The sequence below is a fragment of the Phocoena sinus genome, chromosome 2 (assembly GCF_008692025.1).
Source record: "Phocoena sinus isolate mPhoSin1 chromosome 2, mPhoSin1.pri, whole genome shotgun sequence".
Classification (NCBI taxonomy): domain Eukaryota; kingdom Metazoa; phylum Chordata; class Mammalia; order Artiodactyla; family Phocoenidae; genus Phocoena; species Phocoena sinus.
This window is the reverse complement of record NC_045764.1, coordinates 93,060,932-93,079,896: the sequence shown is the minus strand read 5'-3', so window position 1 is coordinate 93,079,896 and position 18,965 is coordinate 93,060,932. Positions and strand designations below refer to the sequence as shown.

The following is an 18,965-nucleotide window of genomic DNA, read 5'->3' as shown; positions in this document are numbered from 1 at the left end:
AAAAATTCAGAGAAAAAGACACATAAGTCAACATAATCACAGATGAAAGCCTCATCAGTTAGCTATCAACAAAACTGAGAGAATGTCTCACAAACCTAGATCATAAGCCAAGTCAGTTTCAAACCTTCAAGATCTGTGACTAACTCAAATGCCTCTAAACTCAGTGAGCAAATATTTCCATTAGCATCAAAAGTTTACTAACTCAATAATATGTTTATCTTCCAGGCAAAGAAACAAGTCACCCAGGGACTTAAGAGAACTGGGCAAAATCCATATTCCCGCTCAAAGGCATGAGACAGGAGGGAAGAGAACTCCAAAGAGTCTCCATGGCTCTGCTTTGACAGGAGTACTACCTATACCCAAAAGAAAACATTCAATCCTGATTCCCTTCCTTCTCCAGACCTCAACTGTCCTTCCACTCATCCCAATGGGCTTACCAATGGCAACATAATAACTCTGTCCTCTTAATCTCTCCTCTTGCTTCCCTGAATAATACTCTCAGCTGATATCAAGCTTAGCAAGAGAACTGACTGCAAGTTAAAACAGAAAAGTAGGCGGCAGCAGGTGGGGAGGGGGGAGGTGTCTCAGAAAACTGAGCTAGTTGTCCATTGTCCCTATCTGGCCCTAAATTTGGCAACCAGCCCTCACCTTCCAACAAATCGAAATTACAGCCAGCATCTGGAACCAAGCCCAGATAAGCTCTAAGCTGTTTTCTTTTTCTTTCATTCCTTTTCTTTTTTTGTGGGGGAAGGCTGGGGAAGGGTGTCCTCCAGAAATATTCAAAAGAATAAGGCTACAAAGAATAGAGGAAACGGGGACTTCCCTGGTGGCGCAGTGGTTACGAATCCGCCTGCCAATGCAGGGGACACACGTTCAAGTCCTGGTCTGGGAAGATCCCACATGCTGCGGAGCAACAAAGCCCGTGAGCCACAACTACTGAAGCTCGCACGCCTAGAGCCCGTGCTCTGCAACAAGAGAAGCCACTGCAATGAGAAGCCCACACACCGCAACGAAGAGTGGACCCCACTTGCCGCAACTAGAGAAAGCCCACGTTCAGCAACGAAGACCCAACACAGCCAAAAATAAATAAAATTAAAAAAAAAAAAAAAAAAGAAGAGAGAAAGTGAGCACAGAAGAGGGGTGAAGGCCAGGGAGAGGGCCTTACTAAAAGAATAAAAGCAGAACTGATTTACTGGACTAAAATCACTATACTCAAAGTTATGTCTTAAAATATGTTTTCAACCATTTCATTGGTTAGATTAATAACTTATGAAATGCTAACCAATCTCTTAATATGGCTGCAGCAATTATGGTTTTCAAAATTTCATGCTATTGCCCTACCTCCCGCATTTCTTCATCCAACTTCCGTTGCTCCAAGGCTTCCTTCTCTGCACGTTTGCGGTGTTCCTTCTCCACCTTCTCATACTTCTTCCAGTACAGAAGCATTTCCTTGGTGAGGCGGCGAGCACGAGGTAAGGTCTCCTTACAGTTTTTCTGGGCCTGCAAGGCAGCTCGACGCACCTCCTTCATGCATTGGTGGGCGAGCTGCAAGTGACAACAATGTTATCACATTGGAGGAGGACCAACACCAGAGCCAGTTCTCCCTGGACTCTAAACCACACCATCCCTCAACCTGTTCAGGGCATATAGTCCTCCTATGGCCACATCTCTTTCTCCCTAATCTGATTAACATCTCTATACAGTCCTGTGAGCCAGTCCCAGACCACAAAGTAATATCAGGGATGAGATATCTACAGACACATTGCCTTAGAAGATGAAAAAAAAGTATAATAACCTAAGATGTTCTGGGAAGTTTTGAAATATTATCATACACATTAATAATAAAAGCTTTTGGGAATTCCCTGGCGGTCTAGTGGTTAGGACTCTGCACACTCACTGCTAAGGGCCTGGGGGTTCAATCCTTGGTTGGGGAACTAAAATCCCACAAGCCGTGTGGCATGGCCAAAAAAATTTTTTTAATAATAATAATAGCTGTCAGTGTTTATTATATGCTAGGCACCATTCTAAGCTTAACATATATTAAACTAATTCATTCTCCACAAAAACCCAATGAAGTTGATATTTTATATATAGATGAGGAAATGAGGATGAGTGACTAGCCCAGGGAAACACAACTAGTAAGGTTACCTCATCTAATTCTCACAATACCCAAAGAAAGTTGCATTAATTCCCTCTAAGGGAAAGTATTAATACCATCATTTCTTAGATGAAGAGACTGAGCACAGGATGACAGCATGATTTGCCCAAGGAATTAGCAGTTGGCTATGGTCTTACCCCCAAAAATTTGAAAACCAGAAATGCGAGGAAGAGCAATTTTATTTTTAAAATAGATTGAAAAAGAAACGGAACTGAGTTATTTGTAGTGAGGTGGATGGACCTAGAGCCTGTCATACAAAGTGAAGTAAGTCAGAAAGAGAGAAACAAATACCGTATGCTAACACATATATATGGAATCTAAAAAAAAAGGTTCTAACGAACCTAGGGGCAGGACAGAGCTAAAGACGCAGACGTCACCACCTAGAGGGGTGGGATAGCAAGGGTGTGAGGGAGGGAGATGCAAGAGGGAAGAGATATGGGGACATATACTATATGTATACCTGATTCACTTTGTTATAAAGCAGAAACTGACACACCATTGTAAAGCAATTATACTCTAATAAAGATTTTTTTTAAAAAAAGAAAAAGACACAGACGTAGAGAATGGACTTGAGGACACGGGGTGGGGGAAGGGTAAGCCAGGACGAAGTGAGACAGTAGCACTGACATATATACACTACCAAACATAAAATAGATAGCTAGTGGGAAGCAGCCCCATCGCACAGGGAGATCAGTTCGGTGCTTTGTGACCACCTAGGGGGTGGGCTAAGGAGGGTGGGAGGAGACGCAAGAGGGAGGAGATATGGGGATATATGTATACATAGAGCTGGTTCACTTTGTTATACTGCAGAAGCTGACACAACATTGTAAAGCAGTTATACTCCAATAAAGATGTTAAAAGAAAATAGATTGAGAACATTTAGAAACTCTCGTAAGTACTATTAGATTAAGTATCAACAGGTCACAAGAGACAAGAGCAGCAACCACAGATCTAAATAATAAGAACACATTCCAGCAAAACATAAAATGGGAAATATAATCGTACCTTGCGGCTATTGGTGAGAAACAGGTTACGAGCTGAAGCTTTCTGCTTGTTGGCCTAAAATAGTTAAAAACAATACTTCATTTAGGATTCTTTTTTGAAATACGATTGTGTAGACTGGCACCGTACTTTACTGATCTCCTCAAAGATTAAAAAATAAAATGCCAAACCAAGCGTAGTCAAAATACATCACTTCTTTCAATTAAAATAAAATATATTACTTCTAAGAATCACCCAAATGTACCAACTCAGAACCACACATAAAGCTCCTAAAGCCTCATTAAAAAAAATAAACTGGTGTTGTATCTGCCTTAAATTGAGTCTTCTGTATCCTTCTGGAAAGAATTTAAGCTATATTTAAGGCTTGAAGTGAACTAGGAAAATGTAACAACATACCCTAATCCTAGCACCACCCTGATTAGAACACTGCTTTCTAGGGCCAATATGCAAAGAAGCTGAGAGAGCAGGGCACTCAGATACAAAAATCATTAGGAGAAAGGTAAACTAGCTTCTTAGTTTGTGATTCTAGCCCTACCTCCAGCCAAGGCAAACCCACTGCCACTATTACTTAATTTTTACCACCACCTGACCTCATCTTCTTCAACAAAAATTCCAAGGCAGACCTAACACAATATGACTCAGCAGCCCACAACCAAGTCTCAAGCTGCTTATTATGTCTACCACTTCAGTTAAAAAAAAACTAGCTTCAATAAAGAAACCTGATTTTAACCATGATGGTCCATTTATTTGATGTGGGAAAGAAGAGGCAGAGCTGAGTGGCTCTCTGACTATTAAAGCGATCTCCCCCAGACTGTAAAGAAACAATGGGTGCGAAGTTATACAAAGGGCCTGAAAGCCATTTCTATAATAATCCCACCTCAGACTGTCTGATTAAGGGAATTTTTACAGCTTTTAACAAAAACTTTCTCTAATTCTAAAGCAACTATTGCCACTTTAAAGATAAAAATCTCAAATATTCCCACTGAATTCCTTATCATCAGAGGGCATCATCTGAAGCCTCTTCAAGTATGAAACAAATTTTTCTGTAACTTTTCCCATCACAAATGTTCATACAAAGTCAACAGGCACATGAAAGGTGCTCAACATCACTAATTATCACAGAAATTCAGTCAAAATAAAAATGAGATATCACCTCACACCTGTCAGAATGGCGACCATCAAGAGGACCACAAATAAATGTTGGAGAGGATATGGAGAAAGGGAACCCTAGCACACTGCTGGTGGGAATGTAAATTGGTACAGCCACTATGGAAAACAGTATGGAGGGCCCTCAAAAAACTAAAAACAGAACTACCATATCGTCTAGCAATTCCACCCCTGGGAATCCAAAGAAAATGAAAACACTAAGTCAAAAAGATACACGCACCCCAATGTTCACAGTAGCACTATTTACAAGAGCCAAGATATGGAAGCAACCTAAGGGTCCAACAACAGAAGAATGAATAAAGAAGATGTGATACACACACACACACACACACACACACACACACACACACACACACACAGTAATATTACTCAGCCATAAAAAAGAATGAAATTCTGCCATTTGCAACAACATGGATGGACCCAGAGGGTATTATGTTTAGTGAAATAAGTCAGAGAAAGACAAATACTGTATGTTATCACTTACATGTACAATCTAAGAAATAAAACAAATGAATATAACAAACCAGAAACTGTCTCATAGATATAGAGAACAAACGAGTGGTTACTAGCAGGAAGAGGGAAGAGAGGGAACAAGATAGAGGTATGGGATTAACAGGTACAAACTACTATGTATAAAAAATAAATAAATAAATAAATAAATAAATAAATAAGCAACAAGGATATATTGTATAGCACAGAGAACTTAGCCAATATTTTATAATAACTTTAAATGGAGTATAATGTATAAAAATTCTGAATCACTATGCTGTATACCTGAAGCTAATATAAATCAACTATATCTCAACTAAAAAAAAAGAATGCTCAAACATATACTCTCTCTCCAGAAATATTTATTAATTGCAATGGAGGGAGGGGAAGTAATTGCACAATGCAGAGGCACCATCATACTAAGGGATCAAAGCTAATATCACAATATAGGGACAGATGTGTCAAGTGCCTCTTGATGAGATATGTCAAGAACATATCACTCTCTAGTAATATTGCCAAAAATGCATAATTCAAATCTAATCCCAAGGAAACATCACACAAACCCAAATTCAAAAATATTCTACAAAATGATATACTCTTCAAAATAACAATGTCAGGAAAGATGAAGGCTAAGGAATTGTTTCAGAATAAAGGAGATTAATGAGACATGACAATTAAATGCAACATGTAGTCCTAGATTGATTCACGGGTGGGGAAAGTGCTATAAAGGACATTATTGAAACAAGTGATGAAATATGAAAACCTATGGGTCAGATAATAATTTTTAATATTGCACTGTGGTTATGCACTAGATGATTTCCTTTTTCTTCGGAAACACACAACTATTAGGAGTAAATTTAGCACAAAATCTCAAACTAACCCTTAAAGTGAGTGAGGGAAAAAGTATGCATTTATATGGCAAAAGCAAATGAGGCAAACAGGTGCTAAATACAAGTAAAAGATACATGGCAGTTCCTTGCATTATTCTTGCCATATTTTTTCTTTTTTTAAATTTTTAGTTAATTTATTTATTTATCTATTTTTTTGGCTGTGCTGGGTCTTTGTTGCTGTGTGCGGGCTTTCTCTAGTTGGAACTACCATTCTATTTTTAGTTTTCTGAGGGACCTCCATACCAAATTACATTCCCACCAACAGTGTGCTAGGGTTCCTTCTTCCCCACATCCTCTCCAACATTTGTTATTTGTGGTCCTTTTGATTAACAGCCATTATCTCATTTTTGTTTTGATTTGCATTTCTCTGATGATTAGCAATGTTGAGTATCTTTTCATGTACCTGTTAACCATCTACATGACTTCTTTGGAAAAGTGTCTATTCAAGTCTTCTGGCCATTTTCTGATTAGGTTGCTTTTTTGATACTGAGTTGTATGAGCTGTTTATATATTTCGGATATTAATCCTTTGCCAGTCATACTGTTTGCAAATATCTTCTCTCATTCTATACATTATCTTTTTGTTCTGTCAATGGTTTTCCTTGCTGGGCAAAACCTTTTACATTTAACTAGGTCCCATTTGTTTACTTTTGCTTTTATTTCTTCTTTTGCCTCAAGAAACAGATCCAAAGAAATACTGCTACAACTTATGTCAAAGGTTGTTCTGCCTATGTTTTCTTCCAGGAGTTTCATGGTTTCAGATCTTATCAGATCTTCTCAGGTCTTTAATCCAGTCTGAGTTTATTTTTGTATACGGTGTGAGGAAACTGAACTAACTTTAGAGTTATGGAAAACATGCAAAAAATAGTAGAGTTCCCTTACTACTCCCCACCCACGCTTTCCCTAATTTTAGCAACTTATATAACCATAGTGCAATTATTAAGAAAGGAAATTAACTGCCCTCTAGAGCCCATGAGCCACAACTACTGAAGCCCGTGAGCCACATCTACTGAAGCCCGCACGCCATAACTACTGAAGCCCATGTGCCTAGAGCCCATGCTCTGCCACAAGAGAATCTACCGCAATGAGAAGCCCACGCACTTCAACAGAGTAGCCCCCACTCACCACAACTAAAGAAAGCCCATGCAGCAACGAAGAGCCAATGCAGCCAAAAAGAAATAAATTAATTAAAGTTCCCTTTAAAAAATAATAAATAAAAAGTGATGCTTCTTGACACTTACGAATCAAAAAAAAAAAAGCAAGGAAATTAACACCAGTAAAGTATTAACCAAATTATATATAGATCTTATTTGAATGTCAACAACTTTTCCACTAATATCCTTTCACTGTTCCAGGATCCTACACAGGATCTCACAATGTGTTCATTTAGTTGTTCTTCTCCTTAATCTCTTCCTGTATGTAACATTTCCTCAATCCTTCTCTTTCATGTCCTTGACACTTTTGAAAAGCACCGATCAGTTATTCTGTAAAGTGTCCCAAAATGTGTGGTTTTCCGCTGTTTCCTCATGATGGGAATGACATCATTTACTATGGCAAGAATACCAGAGAAATGATGTTTTGATAATGTGCTCCTCTCAGTGCATCACATCAAGGAGTTCATGATATCAAAATTTATATTACTAGTGATGTTTACTTTGATCATTTGGTTAAGGTCCACTCTGCCAGTTTTGAAGCTATGCAACTTCTGTTTCTCCTCTACCTTTTGCCCTCTAATTTTAGCATTCATAAATGGATGTAGTCTGCAACAATTATTACTGTGGTATTTGCATAAAGATCATTTTATTTCCTTCTACACTTTCTAATTGGAATTCCTACTGAAAGGAAGAGTTGTTCCTTCTACACTTTGTCTATTCAAGTATTTACTTATAACAGTATGGACTGACAAATATTTCTTTTATTCTATGGGTCAAAATCCAGTATTATTCTTATTTATTTTGTTGCTCAAATTATTCTAACTTTGGCCATGAGGCGCTCCTTCAGGTTGGCTCCTGTGTTCTTTTGACAAGCCCCACCTCCCCCCGATCTTTCTTCAGAACTTCTTTACTTTCTGGCACCACTTAAAAATGTTTTTCATTTTGTCTTTGGCTGCCCTGCACGGCTTGCGGGATCTTAGTTCCCTGACCAGGGGTTGAACCCGGGCCCCGGCAGTGAAAGCACGAAGTCCTAACCACTGGACCGCCAGAAAATTCCCCAAGGTTCATTTTGTATTTTCCCTGCTGAGTTCTGGAATAAGGTACTTCTTCAAGGAGCCTTGGTTCCTCTTATTAGAGAATAAAAGTTGTTTAGACATCAAGACCCAGGGACTTCCCTGGTGGTGCAGTGGTTAAAAATCTGCCTGCCAATGCAGGTGACATGGGTTCGATCCCTGGTCTGGGAAGATCCCACATGCCACAGAGCAACTAAACCCGTGTGCCACAACTACTGAAGCCCGCGCACCTAGAGCCCGAGCTCCGTTACAAGAGAAGCCACTGCAATGAGAAGCCCGCGCACCGTGACGAAGAGTAGCCCCCGCTCTCTGCAACTAGAGAAAGCCCGCTCGCAGCAATGAAGATGCAACACAACCAAAAACAAATAAATAAGTAAGTAAGAAATCACGACCTGGTTGCCAGGTATCTTCATTGTTACTAGGGTGTCACTGCTTCTAGGCCCTCTCAGCAAACAGAACCAGAAAAAATATACATATACATACTAATCCATGCATACACACCCAAGTATATTTCAGTTATCTATCTGTATGTGTGTATATATATATGAAACCATGAATTTATACTGATACCTCTGATCCCAGTCAAACTTCATGGGCTTCATTTTAGCTTTCCCCTTCTCCTTACTTATAACTTCTTTCTCCAGCAGTGAGAAACTGGCTCATCTACAATGTATTTACTTATTTGTTCAATCCTAGTATACACATAAAGTAGTTTCAAAATTGCTAACCTATTCATTCCCCTATGAGAAACACTTTTACTATGTCAATCATGGCATTTACGCATAGTTCCATCAGTCTTTAGCCTTACATAGCCAATCAAAATAATGTTCTCCTCAGTTACTTAGAATCTGAGTTCTTTCTTCCCCACTCCCTGCAACTTGATCATGTTACTCATTTCTAATACAGTTAAGTTCATTTGTTCCTACTTTTATTCCATTTTGACCACACATCCCCCCAACCTCCCTCTCCACCCACATCCTAGTTGGCTTAATACTGGAGGTATATCAGAAATCTGTGAAACATTACTAGGGTTCTAAAAGTCAGCCTCATACAAAATATACTCAAAGACTCCTTCCTCCTCATCCTTGCTACCCTGTTCCCATTCCTTCCCTCCTTTCCACCCTTTTCCCACTTGCCCTCTATAAGGAATCAATCACTTTAATTTCTGGTTCATCCTTCTTGAATTTCTTTTGAACGAATGAGCAGATATTTGTGTACTTTCTTGTATTCCCTTTATTCTTACATGAAGGGTATACTTACTTTTTTGTGTTTTGCCTCTTTCACTTAACTGTATGTCCTCGAAATTACTTCATATCAGTTCAGGGAGGTCTTCTTCATTCTTTATTTTTAACAGCAGTATAATAATCCACTGGATAGATCTACCATCGATTTAATTCAAGCCCCATGTATGAACATTTAGATTGTTTCTGTTATTTTGCAATTACACATAATGCTACAATGAATAACTTTGTTTACATGTATTCATGTATGGTTGCTTTAGCTTTAAGGTAGATTCCTAGAACTGGTAGTGCTGATTTTAAAGGTAAGTGCATCTGTAGATTGCTAGGTGTTGCCAACTTTCCCTGCAACACAGTCCTAATTTGTATTCCTATCAGTAATTTATGAGAGCACCTGCTTCCCCACAGGCTCCTTAACAGAATGTGTTGTCATATTTTTAAATTTTTGCCAGTGTGATAGGTGACAAATAGTGTCTAAGTGTTATTTTAATTTGTATTACCCCAATTATGAGAGACTTTGAACCTTTTTAATATGTTTTAGAGCCATTTTTATATCTTTCTTTGCTAACTGTCTATTCCTGACATTTTCCCATTTGTCTACTGAATCTGTGGTCATTTGTCCCTCCATTTTTTTTTTAATATTTATTTATTTTGGCTGCACTGGGTCTTAGTTGAGGCATGCAGGATCTTCGTTGTGGCATGTTTAGTTGTGGCATGTGGGGTCTTTAGTTGCGGCATGTGGGCTTCTTAGTTGCGGCATGTGAATTCTTAATTGTGACATATCTAGTTCCCCGACCAGGGATCGAACCCAAGTCCCCTGCATTGGGAGCACAGAGTCTTACCCACTGGACCACCAGGGAAGTCCCTGTCCCTCAATTTTTAATAGTTCTTTCCATATTATTAGAGGTAACAGCCCTTTGACTGTAGTAATGTAAATAACGCAGACTTCCCTGGTGGCGCAGTGGTTAAGAATACGCCTGCCAATGCCAGAGACATGGGTTCAAGCCCTGGTACGGGAAGATCCCACATGCAGCAGAGCAACTAAGCCTGTGTGCCACAACTACTGAAGCCCGCACACCTAGAGCCTGTGCTCTGCAAAACGAGAAGCCCACACACCGCAACAAAGAGTAGCCCCCGCTCGCTGCAACTAGAGAAAGCCCGCATGCAGCAGCAAAGACCCAACACAGCCAAAAATAAATTTTAAAAATTAGTATCTCCCAGTTTGTCAGTTGTCTTTTTTTTTTTTTTTTTTTTTTTTTGCGGTATGCGGGCCTCTCACTGTTGTGGCCTCTCCCGTTGCGGAGCACAGGCTCCGGACGCGCAGGCTCAGCAGCCATGGCTCACGGGCCCAGCCGCTCTGCGGCACGTGGGATCTTCCCAGACCGGGGCACGAACCCATGTCCCCTGCATCGGCAGGCAGACTCTCAACCACTGCGCCACCAGGGAAGCCCCTGTCAGTTGTCTTTTTTTTTTTTTTTTTTTTTTTTTTCAGTTGTCTTTTGTCATGCAAAAATTTATTTTTATGTGGCCAAATTTAAGAGTATTTTTTTTATTACCTCTGGATGTTGAATCATAGTTAGAAACTCTTTTCCTACACAAACGTTAGATAGAAATGCAGTCATTTTATTCTAATATTTGTATGATTTCTTTTTTTTACACTGAGATGCCAAATCCATTTGGAGTATATGTGTGAGATACAGACCTAATTTTATCTTTTACAAAATGGCTATCTAGTTGTCCCAACACCATTTATTAAAGGTACTACTGGTCTATCTGCCCATTCATGTATCAGTACCATACTGTTCTAATTGTGGAGATTTTATAGTATGTTTTAATGTTTGGGAAGGCTTTTTTTACTGTTTCCCTAGCAATTCTCGCATACTGACTTTTTCCACATTGAGTTTAGAATCATCTTCTCTAAATTCATAAAATATCCTGTTCATATGTCTATTAAGATTGCACTCAATTTATAATGAAGCAATTAACTGGGTAAAATGCAAACCACTGGTGAATCTAAGTAAACAGTGTAAGGGGACTTGGTGGTCCAGTGGTTAAGAACTGGTCTTGCAAAGCAGGGACGCTGGTACGATCCCCGGTGATTGGGGAACTAAGATACCACATGCCTCGGGGCAACTAAGCCCACACACCACGACTAGAGAGCCCGCGTGCAGCAACTACAGAGCCCACGCACTCTGGAGCCTGCACGCCACAACTAGAGAGGAGCCTGCACACCACAACAAAGATTCCGCATGCTGCAACTAAGACCTGACACAGCAATAAATAAACAAATAAATAAATAAATAGGGTATACGGACATTATTCCTGCAACTTTTAAGTTTGAAATTAGTATATCAAAACATTCAAGCAAATTAAAAGAGCAAAATGAATGCTTATATGTTTTTCCTAAGTCATTCACATTTTCTTCTAATACCTGTGATTATTCAGTAACATCCAAATGTTTATAAAGTCTAAGAAACACACATCCATCATTTTATTTTAATTTCCTGCATTATGACCTATCAATTTGCTGTCAAATTTCTATTTCTTTATGTAAGAAAACTGCATTCCTCAAAGAGGTTTCCCTCCATTTTTTTGGCCCAGGAGCATAACACAACAATTATCTCATGTATTTTGATCAAATTCTAGAAAATCAGTTAACTGAACAGAGTATTATTCAGGATTTTCCTAATTCCAAAAGATTAGTTTTCTTTCTGAACCGTGTGAAGGTATCTACCTCTCACAGCTTCTCTCTGGAGGGCAGGTAGAGAAAACATTCTATCTGGAGGCACTCACTTACCTTTGGTAGTTCCTTTTTCACAATGCTGAGCCATACTTTCCTGCGACGGGCATTGAGCTGCTCAATGGATAAGTGCTTCTTCTTGGTGCCAGGAGGAGGTGCATCATGAGAGAACTTGGCAAAGACTTTGGTCTGGTGGTGGTGGCGACGAGGGGATTCTTCAGAGGAAAGTTCTTCATCTCTTCGCCTTTTTTTCTTCACTTTTTTCAACTTAGCTGCAAAGGAAACAGACTCTCAGAAGGTTGCATTTCTTCCCTTCCACAGGAGAAAGTCACAAAACAACCTCATCACTTGAAGAAAAATCAAGGTTCTTTTCTCATTCCACTGAGACTGGCAATGTTTTTCCTTTTATCTATTCAGGTCCATGAATATTCCAAGAAGAAGCTAACACTACCTCAAAAAAGAACACTGGATACTCCCTCTGTTTACATGAAAGAGAAATAGAAGAGAACCTAAGAACTGTATTTCTTTTGAACCCAACAATAGGAAAGGAGGCTTATGAAGTATCATGAACTCAAGTCATGATCAGAGGAAGGAAACTTTCCTACTTGGTAGCAATGTAAGGTGACTAAAGAAAAATAACAGAGAAAGAAAAAAAATGCATTAACTGATATGACACTAAGACCTGTGAAAAGAAAACTGCACATGAAACAAAAATCTAGTTTGAGAGGGAGGGTGGAAGGATGAGAAAATACTGAGATAAACAAGGAGGATGTGGAAGAAATAAGGGAAGAAGGCTGAAAAGAGTGTTTCTGTACAGAGTTCATGCCTTTAGGGGAATAAAATCTGCCTAGTACAGATAGTCTAAAACTTTCCTTTCCTATTTCCTTCCTGACTTCCAGCTGCTTGGAACTCAGAGAGGAAAAGACATTTCCTGGCAAACGTGCAAACAAGCACTACAGAAGATCATCAGGAGGTGTCTATTTTAAATCACTACATAGAGCAACAATGATAACTTATTCCAAATACTTCAGGTGACTTTTCATACTTCCCTGTGTATAACTAACTTCTTTCTGTCCCAGAACATTTCCAACATTTGGAGAGTATGTAGAAGAAAAAAAGGAATAACCTAATTGGCTTAAATCTCTGGCAAAGAATCTATAGTTCTCATGTCTTCATAATTCTAGAATAGATCATAAACCAAATACAAAATAAATTTAATACTATTTACAACTAGTAATCGGATAAGGGAGACTAGGGTTTTTCAGATAAAGCAAATTTCTACTACATGGATTATGTTCAAAGCCCAAACGTACCTGGAACTAAGAATGAGTAAAGGTAGAAGGCAGGTCAATATGCTCACCTTTAAGTTTCTTTTCTTCCTTGAATTTCTTTTTTTTGGGTCCAAGAAGGTGCCGTTGCTGCTCATAGAAAGGGTCATATGTGGAGAGCAGTCCTGCACTGTAGTATTGGTATTGCTGCAACTGAAGTAGGCAAAGATAGTGATGTTTAGAAGGGCTTGTCTTTCCTACAGCACAGCCTTCAAATTATCTTTACTAAAGAAAGCTGATCCAGAGAAAAACCATAATTCCTACATACAGTAAACGTTTAATACATCGAAGTGAATTATTTCCTTAACTTCAGAACAAAATGGGTTCATTGGCTATGCACATGGAAAGTTATTAAAAATAACTTAACAAATAAAAAAAAAACCCTTCATGATTCTGATTCTCCACCAGAATATTTACTTTGTCCTGACACATAATTATCATTGCAGAAAGGTCTCCTCTTCAATTCATCAACAAGAAATAAACCATACTTCTACTACCGATAGGTCCCCAGATTTATTAAGGTTTCTAATGCCTGCTTTCCCAGCTCTTAGTCTTATATTTAGTTTGAATAGTCCCCAGCCATGACAGTTCTTCAATCTTTGAAGTCTTCTCTCTTCATTTCCCACTAAGAGTCTGACAATATTATACATAGTGTCTTTGTTACCAGAATTCTAACATATGAATAATCTATTTTTTTTCTGTCCAGAGAGTACTTAATCTTTTCAAACATTTCATTCAAATTGACCTCCAAAGCTCAAATTTTGTCTGACCTATTACTAACGGGTAAATACGAAGATAAATAAAATTAGGTAGTCCACTGCAGAATCTCTTTCCTGAATTACAGGCAAATGAGTTGTTCAAGACTGGAACTAGGATAGAAGAGTGACATGGAGAACTATTACAAGGTCCTCTGTTAAAGCATTCACACAGCTGTAAACTTAAAATCTGTGGACTTTCCCACATGTGGCTTTTACTTCAATTTTAAGAAGACCAAATATTTTGAGCACCAACTGGCTTAGCACTGTACTTTAAAAAGGAACTCCTTGTCTAAGTCAAAAGTCATACATCTTCATACATCTTACTATTTATTACTTCTACACGTTTATAACTTTTAGCATATTATTCAAAGCTTTCTGAACTGACTTTGGACCTTAACTAATTGCTGGAAAGTTTTAGGTCTTCAAATATTCTATTGCTCATTATGTACAAAGTGCTACACTCCTGACAAAAATCAGAAGGCATTTGCAACACCCTTCAAATAGTTGCCACATAAACCTATCATCAATCTAATGTTAGTATGTGAAGAAAGGGAGTTTTTCCAAGATAGGAACACTTCCAAAGAACAACTGCATTAAAAAGCAACCACAAGAATTTTAAATGGTGCAGCTGCTTTGGAAAACAGCCTGACAGTTCCCCCAAAGGGTAAGCATAGTGTTATCATATGACCCAGCAATTCTTTTCCTTGGTGTATACCCAAGAGAAATAAAAATACCTGTCCACACCGAAAATCTGCACACAAATCTTCAGGGCAGCATTATTCATACGAGCCAAAAAGTGAAACAAGTCACTATTCATAGCTACAATCCATAAAACCCAAAAAGTAGAAGCAATCCAATTAGTTCATCAAATGATGCATGGATAAATAAAACGCACTATGTCCATACAATGGAATATTATTTGGTAATAAAATGGAATGAGGTACTAATACATGCTACAACATGAATGAACCCTGAAAACCTTATGCTAAGTGAGAGAAGCTGGATACATGTTGTTCCATTTGTATGAAGTGTCTAGAATAGGCACATTTATAGAGACAAATGGTGGACTGATGACTGTCTGGGGCTGAGGGGAATGAAGAGAATGATGGGGGGGAGTTCCCTGCTGGCCTAGTGGTTAGGATTCCAGACGTTCACTGCTGTGGCCCAGGTTCAATCCTTGGTAGGGGAACTGAGATCCTGCAAGCCACACGGCAAAAAATTTTAAAATGTAAAAAATTAAAAAAAAAAAAAAAAGAAAGAAAGAGAATGAGGGGCAAGAGCTAAGAGAAATGATATTTCTTTTTGGGGTGAGAAAATGTTCCGAAATTAGAAAGTGATGATAGTTACAAACTCTATGAATATACTAAAACCAACTGAACTGTGTACATCAAAAGGCTGAATTTTTTTGGTATGTGAAGTATATTTCAATTATCAGAACAACCACAACCACCATCTAAATATAAAGTTAAAATGATGTATTTTCAATTAATATAAACCAGAGGGTAAATCCCCAGCATGAAAATCTGAGATTTCTCCTAAAACCCTTACCTCCTTGTCTTTACTATACTTATTCTGGTGAAGTTTCTTATATTTGTGCAGTCGCAACATATTATGAAGTTCTTCTCTGCTGAGATTGAGTTCTTCTTCTTCTTCTTCTTCTTCTTCATCATTGTCTTCACTCTGAGAATCTGCCTCACTGGATTCATCACTTAGCAGAATGCTCTGAAAAAGGGAGGAAATGGAAATGGAACCTCTGATATGAAGCAATTCCTTTTATAATCCAAGGGTTTTTTCCAGATCCCAAAACAATGACAAAAACAGCTGGAGGATAGTCATTCCAGTTTCCCTTATACTATTCTTTACCAATTCATCTAAAAAACAAAAACATACCAATTAAACCTAGTAGTCACGAATGAAAGAGCGCCAAAACATGAGAAATGCTATCAACAGCAACAAGGCTAAATTTCACTTAGTACATACGCTACACATAAGATAATTTAAATAAATGTCAAATACCAAGGCAAAAAACTAAACAAAACCTAAAAAGCTACTATAGGGCATAAAGGTATAATATAGAAAGCAAGCTGTGATGCCTAATAAAGGGGAAACAACCCCAAAATCCATTAACTGATGAATGGATAAACAAAATGTGGTATTATCCAGATAACAAAGAATTATTCAGCCATTAAAATGAAGGAAGTAGTACCGACATGTGCCACAACATGAATGAACCTTGAAAACATTATGCTAAGTAAAAGAAGCCAGACATAAAAGGCCATATTTTATGTTTTCATTTATATGAAATGTCCAGGATAGGCAAATCCACAGAGACAGCAAACAGGTTAGTGGCTCCCAAGGGCTGGGGAAAATAGAGAAAGGGTGACTGTTAATGAACAGAGTTTCTTCCTGGAGTGTTGAAAATGTTCTGGAATTAGATAGTGGTAATGGCTGTATTAACTTTATGAAAGTACTAAAAATTATTATACACTTTAAAAGGGTAGATTTTATGGCATGTGAATTACATCTCAATTTTTTAAAATGTGATGGCCAAGCATAAGGTTACTGCATTCCCAACAGTTTAAAACCTCATTGATGTGAAGCTAATCAGGCCTTTTCCACATGAGCGTTTTAAAGGGGCTAGTGATAAAAATAATAGACTACCTTTAAATTACTTTGAGCTCTTCATAAGAAAAGTATAAAATAGAGAAATAATTAGTTTCAATAAAAGAAATGCTAACCTTAATTCAGTCTAGCTAATGACAGTAATCTTGTAAGAGTATAAATGAGATTGTCACTGCCTTGCTTACAAACACTCCAACTGCTTAGCACTGTAACAAGAGTTAAAATACAAATTCTGTAACATAGTGTACAAGGCCCAACGTGATCAGCTAATAACCTCAGTTTCTACTATCCTCTCATTTACTGTGCTCCAGCTATACCAACCTCCTTTCTTCCCCAAACATACCAAGTTGCTTCCTTTCTCAGGACTTCTGCCATTGTTCCTTCTGATTGAAATGCTCTTATCTTAAACCTTCACATAGTTCCTTCTGATCATTCAGCAATCAGTTGAAATGTTACCTCTTTAAAGAAACTGTATTTATTTCTTATTTACAGGCTTACTCACTGCCTCCCTACGTTAGAATGTAAGCTCCTCAGGCAGGAACCCTATCTATCTACAATAGTATCTCCCAAGGCAGTATGTGCCAATCAACACCTGTTGAATGAAGGAACTACTCAGTGACTAATAAAAAAAAACAGATTAATAGTCCTGATTACAAGCCAGTGAGAGCAAGGATCTTATCTGATATATTTCTGTACTCCCTTGCTCAGTATAGGGCTTCATTCCCAAAAATGTTTGCTAAAATGAACTTCGTTGAGTCCTCTAGATTTTTCTCTATAATCTCTTAAAAAACCACACCCAGAATAAAAGACTCATGTCTAGGAAAATCTCTGCCAATGTGCCATAATTAGTCAGTAACCTCTCCTTCTATTTGTAATTTTAGTAGGATATTTGAATTATAAACATTCTGCCTTATCTCTTACCTTTAGCCACTTTCTGCTTTTCTTCAACTTAGAGAAGTTATATAAATTCCCTTTGTCAGATTTTGTTTCTGTGTAAAGAAACATAAAGAATAAAAAAATGAAAGGACACTTGCCCCCAAAGAACTGATAGTCCAAAGAGGGATCTCACACCACACTAACCTGACTGTAGAACTCCATTCAATGAATATGTGTTTAACATTCCAGAACTACTTGCTCCAGAAGTCTCACCAAGCAATGAATTTGGAGGTTCTTCCTTAACTTGTATCAAGGGATCCCCAGATTGGGGTAATAAAGGATTATTGTCATCCAGTCCATCTTCACTTTCATCACTATAAATTGAAGAATGGTGAATCCACAATAACAGCTGACCCAGCAAAATATTATAATTTATGGTTAGTAGACTGAACACTTTACAGAAGAAACTGATCCTCTGATTAAGCTGACTGTATTTTATTTGAAAGAAAGAAGGAAAAAAAAAATCAAACATCCCAAAACCCATAAAAGATACTTTAACCATAAAATCTACAGGAATGATGGGAATCAGAAATGTGGTGAAACGTTATATTGGGAAGATGGGATACCATACCTAGAAATATTCCTGTTGAAGATGGCTGATGTTTGTCGCAGGAAATGGTCCAACCGGAGGGCCCTCTCCAGGTACTGAAGATAGAGGGGCTTTGCCAGCTCAGTGAAGCCGCCATCGTCCCCGGCACCCAACTCCGAGGCCATAGAACAAATCTGTCTTCATGCACAAGGGTTTCCGACTGCACGGCTGCAGAATGGAGATAAGTAGTGAAAGATGAAATGCTATTCATTCTCCCTTTATTTTGCCTGCTTGCTATCAATATGAAGAGAAATCAGACCTTCTAGACACAAGAAGAAAATACAGCAGTCTACAGAAAGACCATGATGAAGTTCTTGTTAGGCATTGCCTCCTAATGCAAATGCAGAAGTTAAAAGGATGAGAAAAACACCAAACTATAGAAATACTGTCACCTGTCACAATGAAAATTCTTGATACTTTTTTGAAGCAGTGCCTTAAAATATATATTCAATTCTCTTTCATCTTACAATTAATAATTACTCACAACTATCTAAATCTGTACCACAGGTTCACTGTTGTACACCTCATAGAGGAGCACATGTTCTCAGCATCACCCTTCAAAACAGCTGCTCCCTTTTTCACTTTGTATTTACATTCATACATATGTGTGAGGTAGTCCACTTACAAGGGAACAGATATACTGGCAGAGTATTTTACAATCCCTTATAAACATGTCATAAAGTATAAAGATTTAGAGATGATTTAGAAAACTGGAACAAAGAGAATAAAAGTGAGGGTGAGAAACCTGAGCATTCTCTTTGCTACCTTATGTTGTTAAGGACAATGTTAGACTAAGAACATCTTCACTAGAGAATCAATCAG

At 38.2% G+C, this 18,965-nt stretch overlaps 1 protein-coding gene across 2 annotated transcripts in view; it reads right to left on the bottom strand.

The window, feature by feature from the left end:
- INO80 (INO80 complex ATPase subunit) overlaps window positions 1-18,965 on the bottom strand; it is a 133,092-nt gene that overhangs the window by 84,302 nt on the left and 29,825 nt on the right. For both annotated transcript variants that reach the window (XM_032621626.1, XM_032621627.1), the window contains exons 2-9: window positions 18,126-18,311; window positions 17,699-17,868; window positions 17,540-17,607; window positions 15,545-15,718; window positions 13,271-13,391; window positions 11,968-12,182; window positions 3,164-3,217; window positions 1,342-1,545 (exon numbers count right to left, since the gene is read on the bottom strand). In XM_032621626.1, coding sequence (XP_032477517.1) covers window positions 1,342-1,545; window positions 3,164-3,217; window positions 11,968-12,182; window positions 13,271-13,391; window positions 15,545-15,718; window positions 17,540-17,607; window positions 17,699-17,868; window positions 18,126-18,268 — 1,149 coding nt within the window. In that variant the 5' untranslated portion in view covers window positions 18,269-18,311. The remainder of the gene's footprint in view (window positions 1-1,341; window positions 1,546-3,163; window positions 3,218-11,967; window positions 12,183-13,270; window positions 13,392-15,544; window positions 15,719-17,539; window positions 17,608-17,698; window positions 17,869-18,125; window positions 18,312-18,965) is intronic.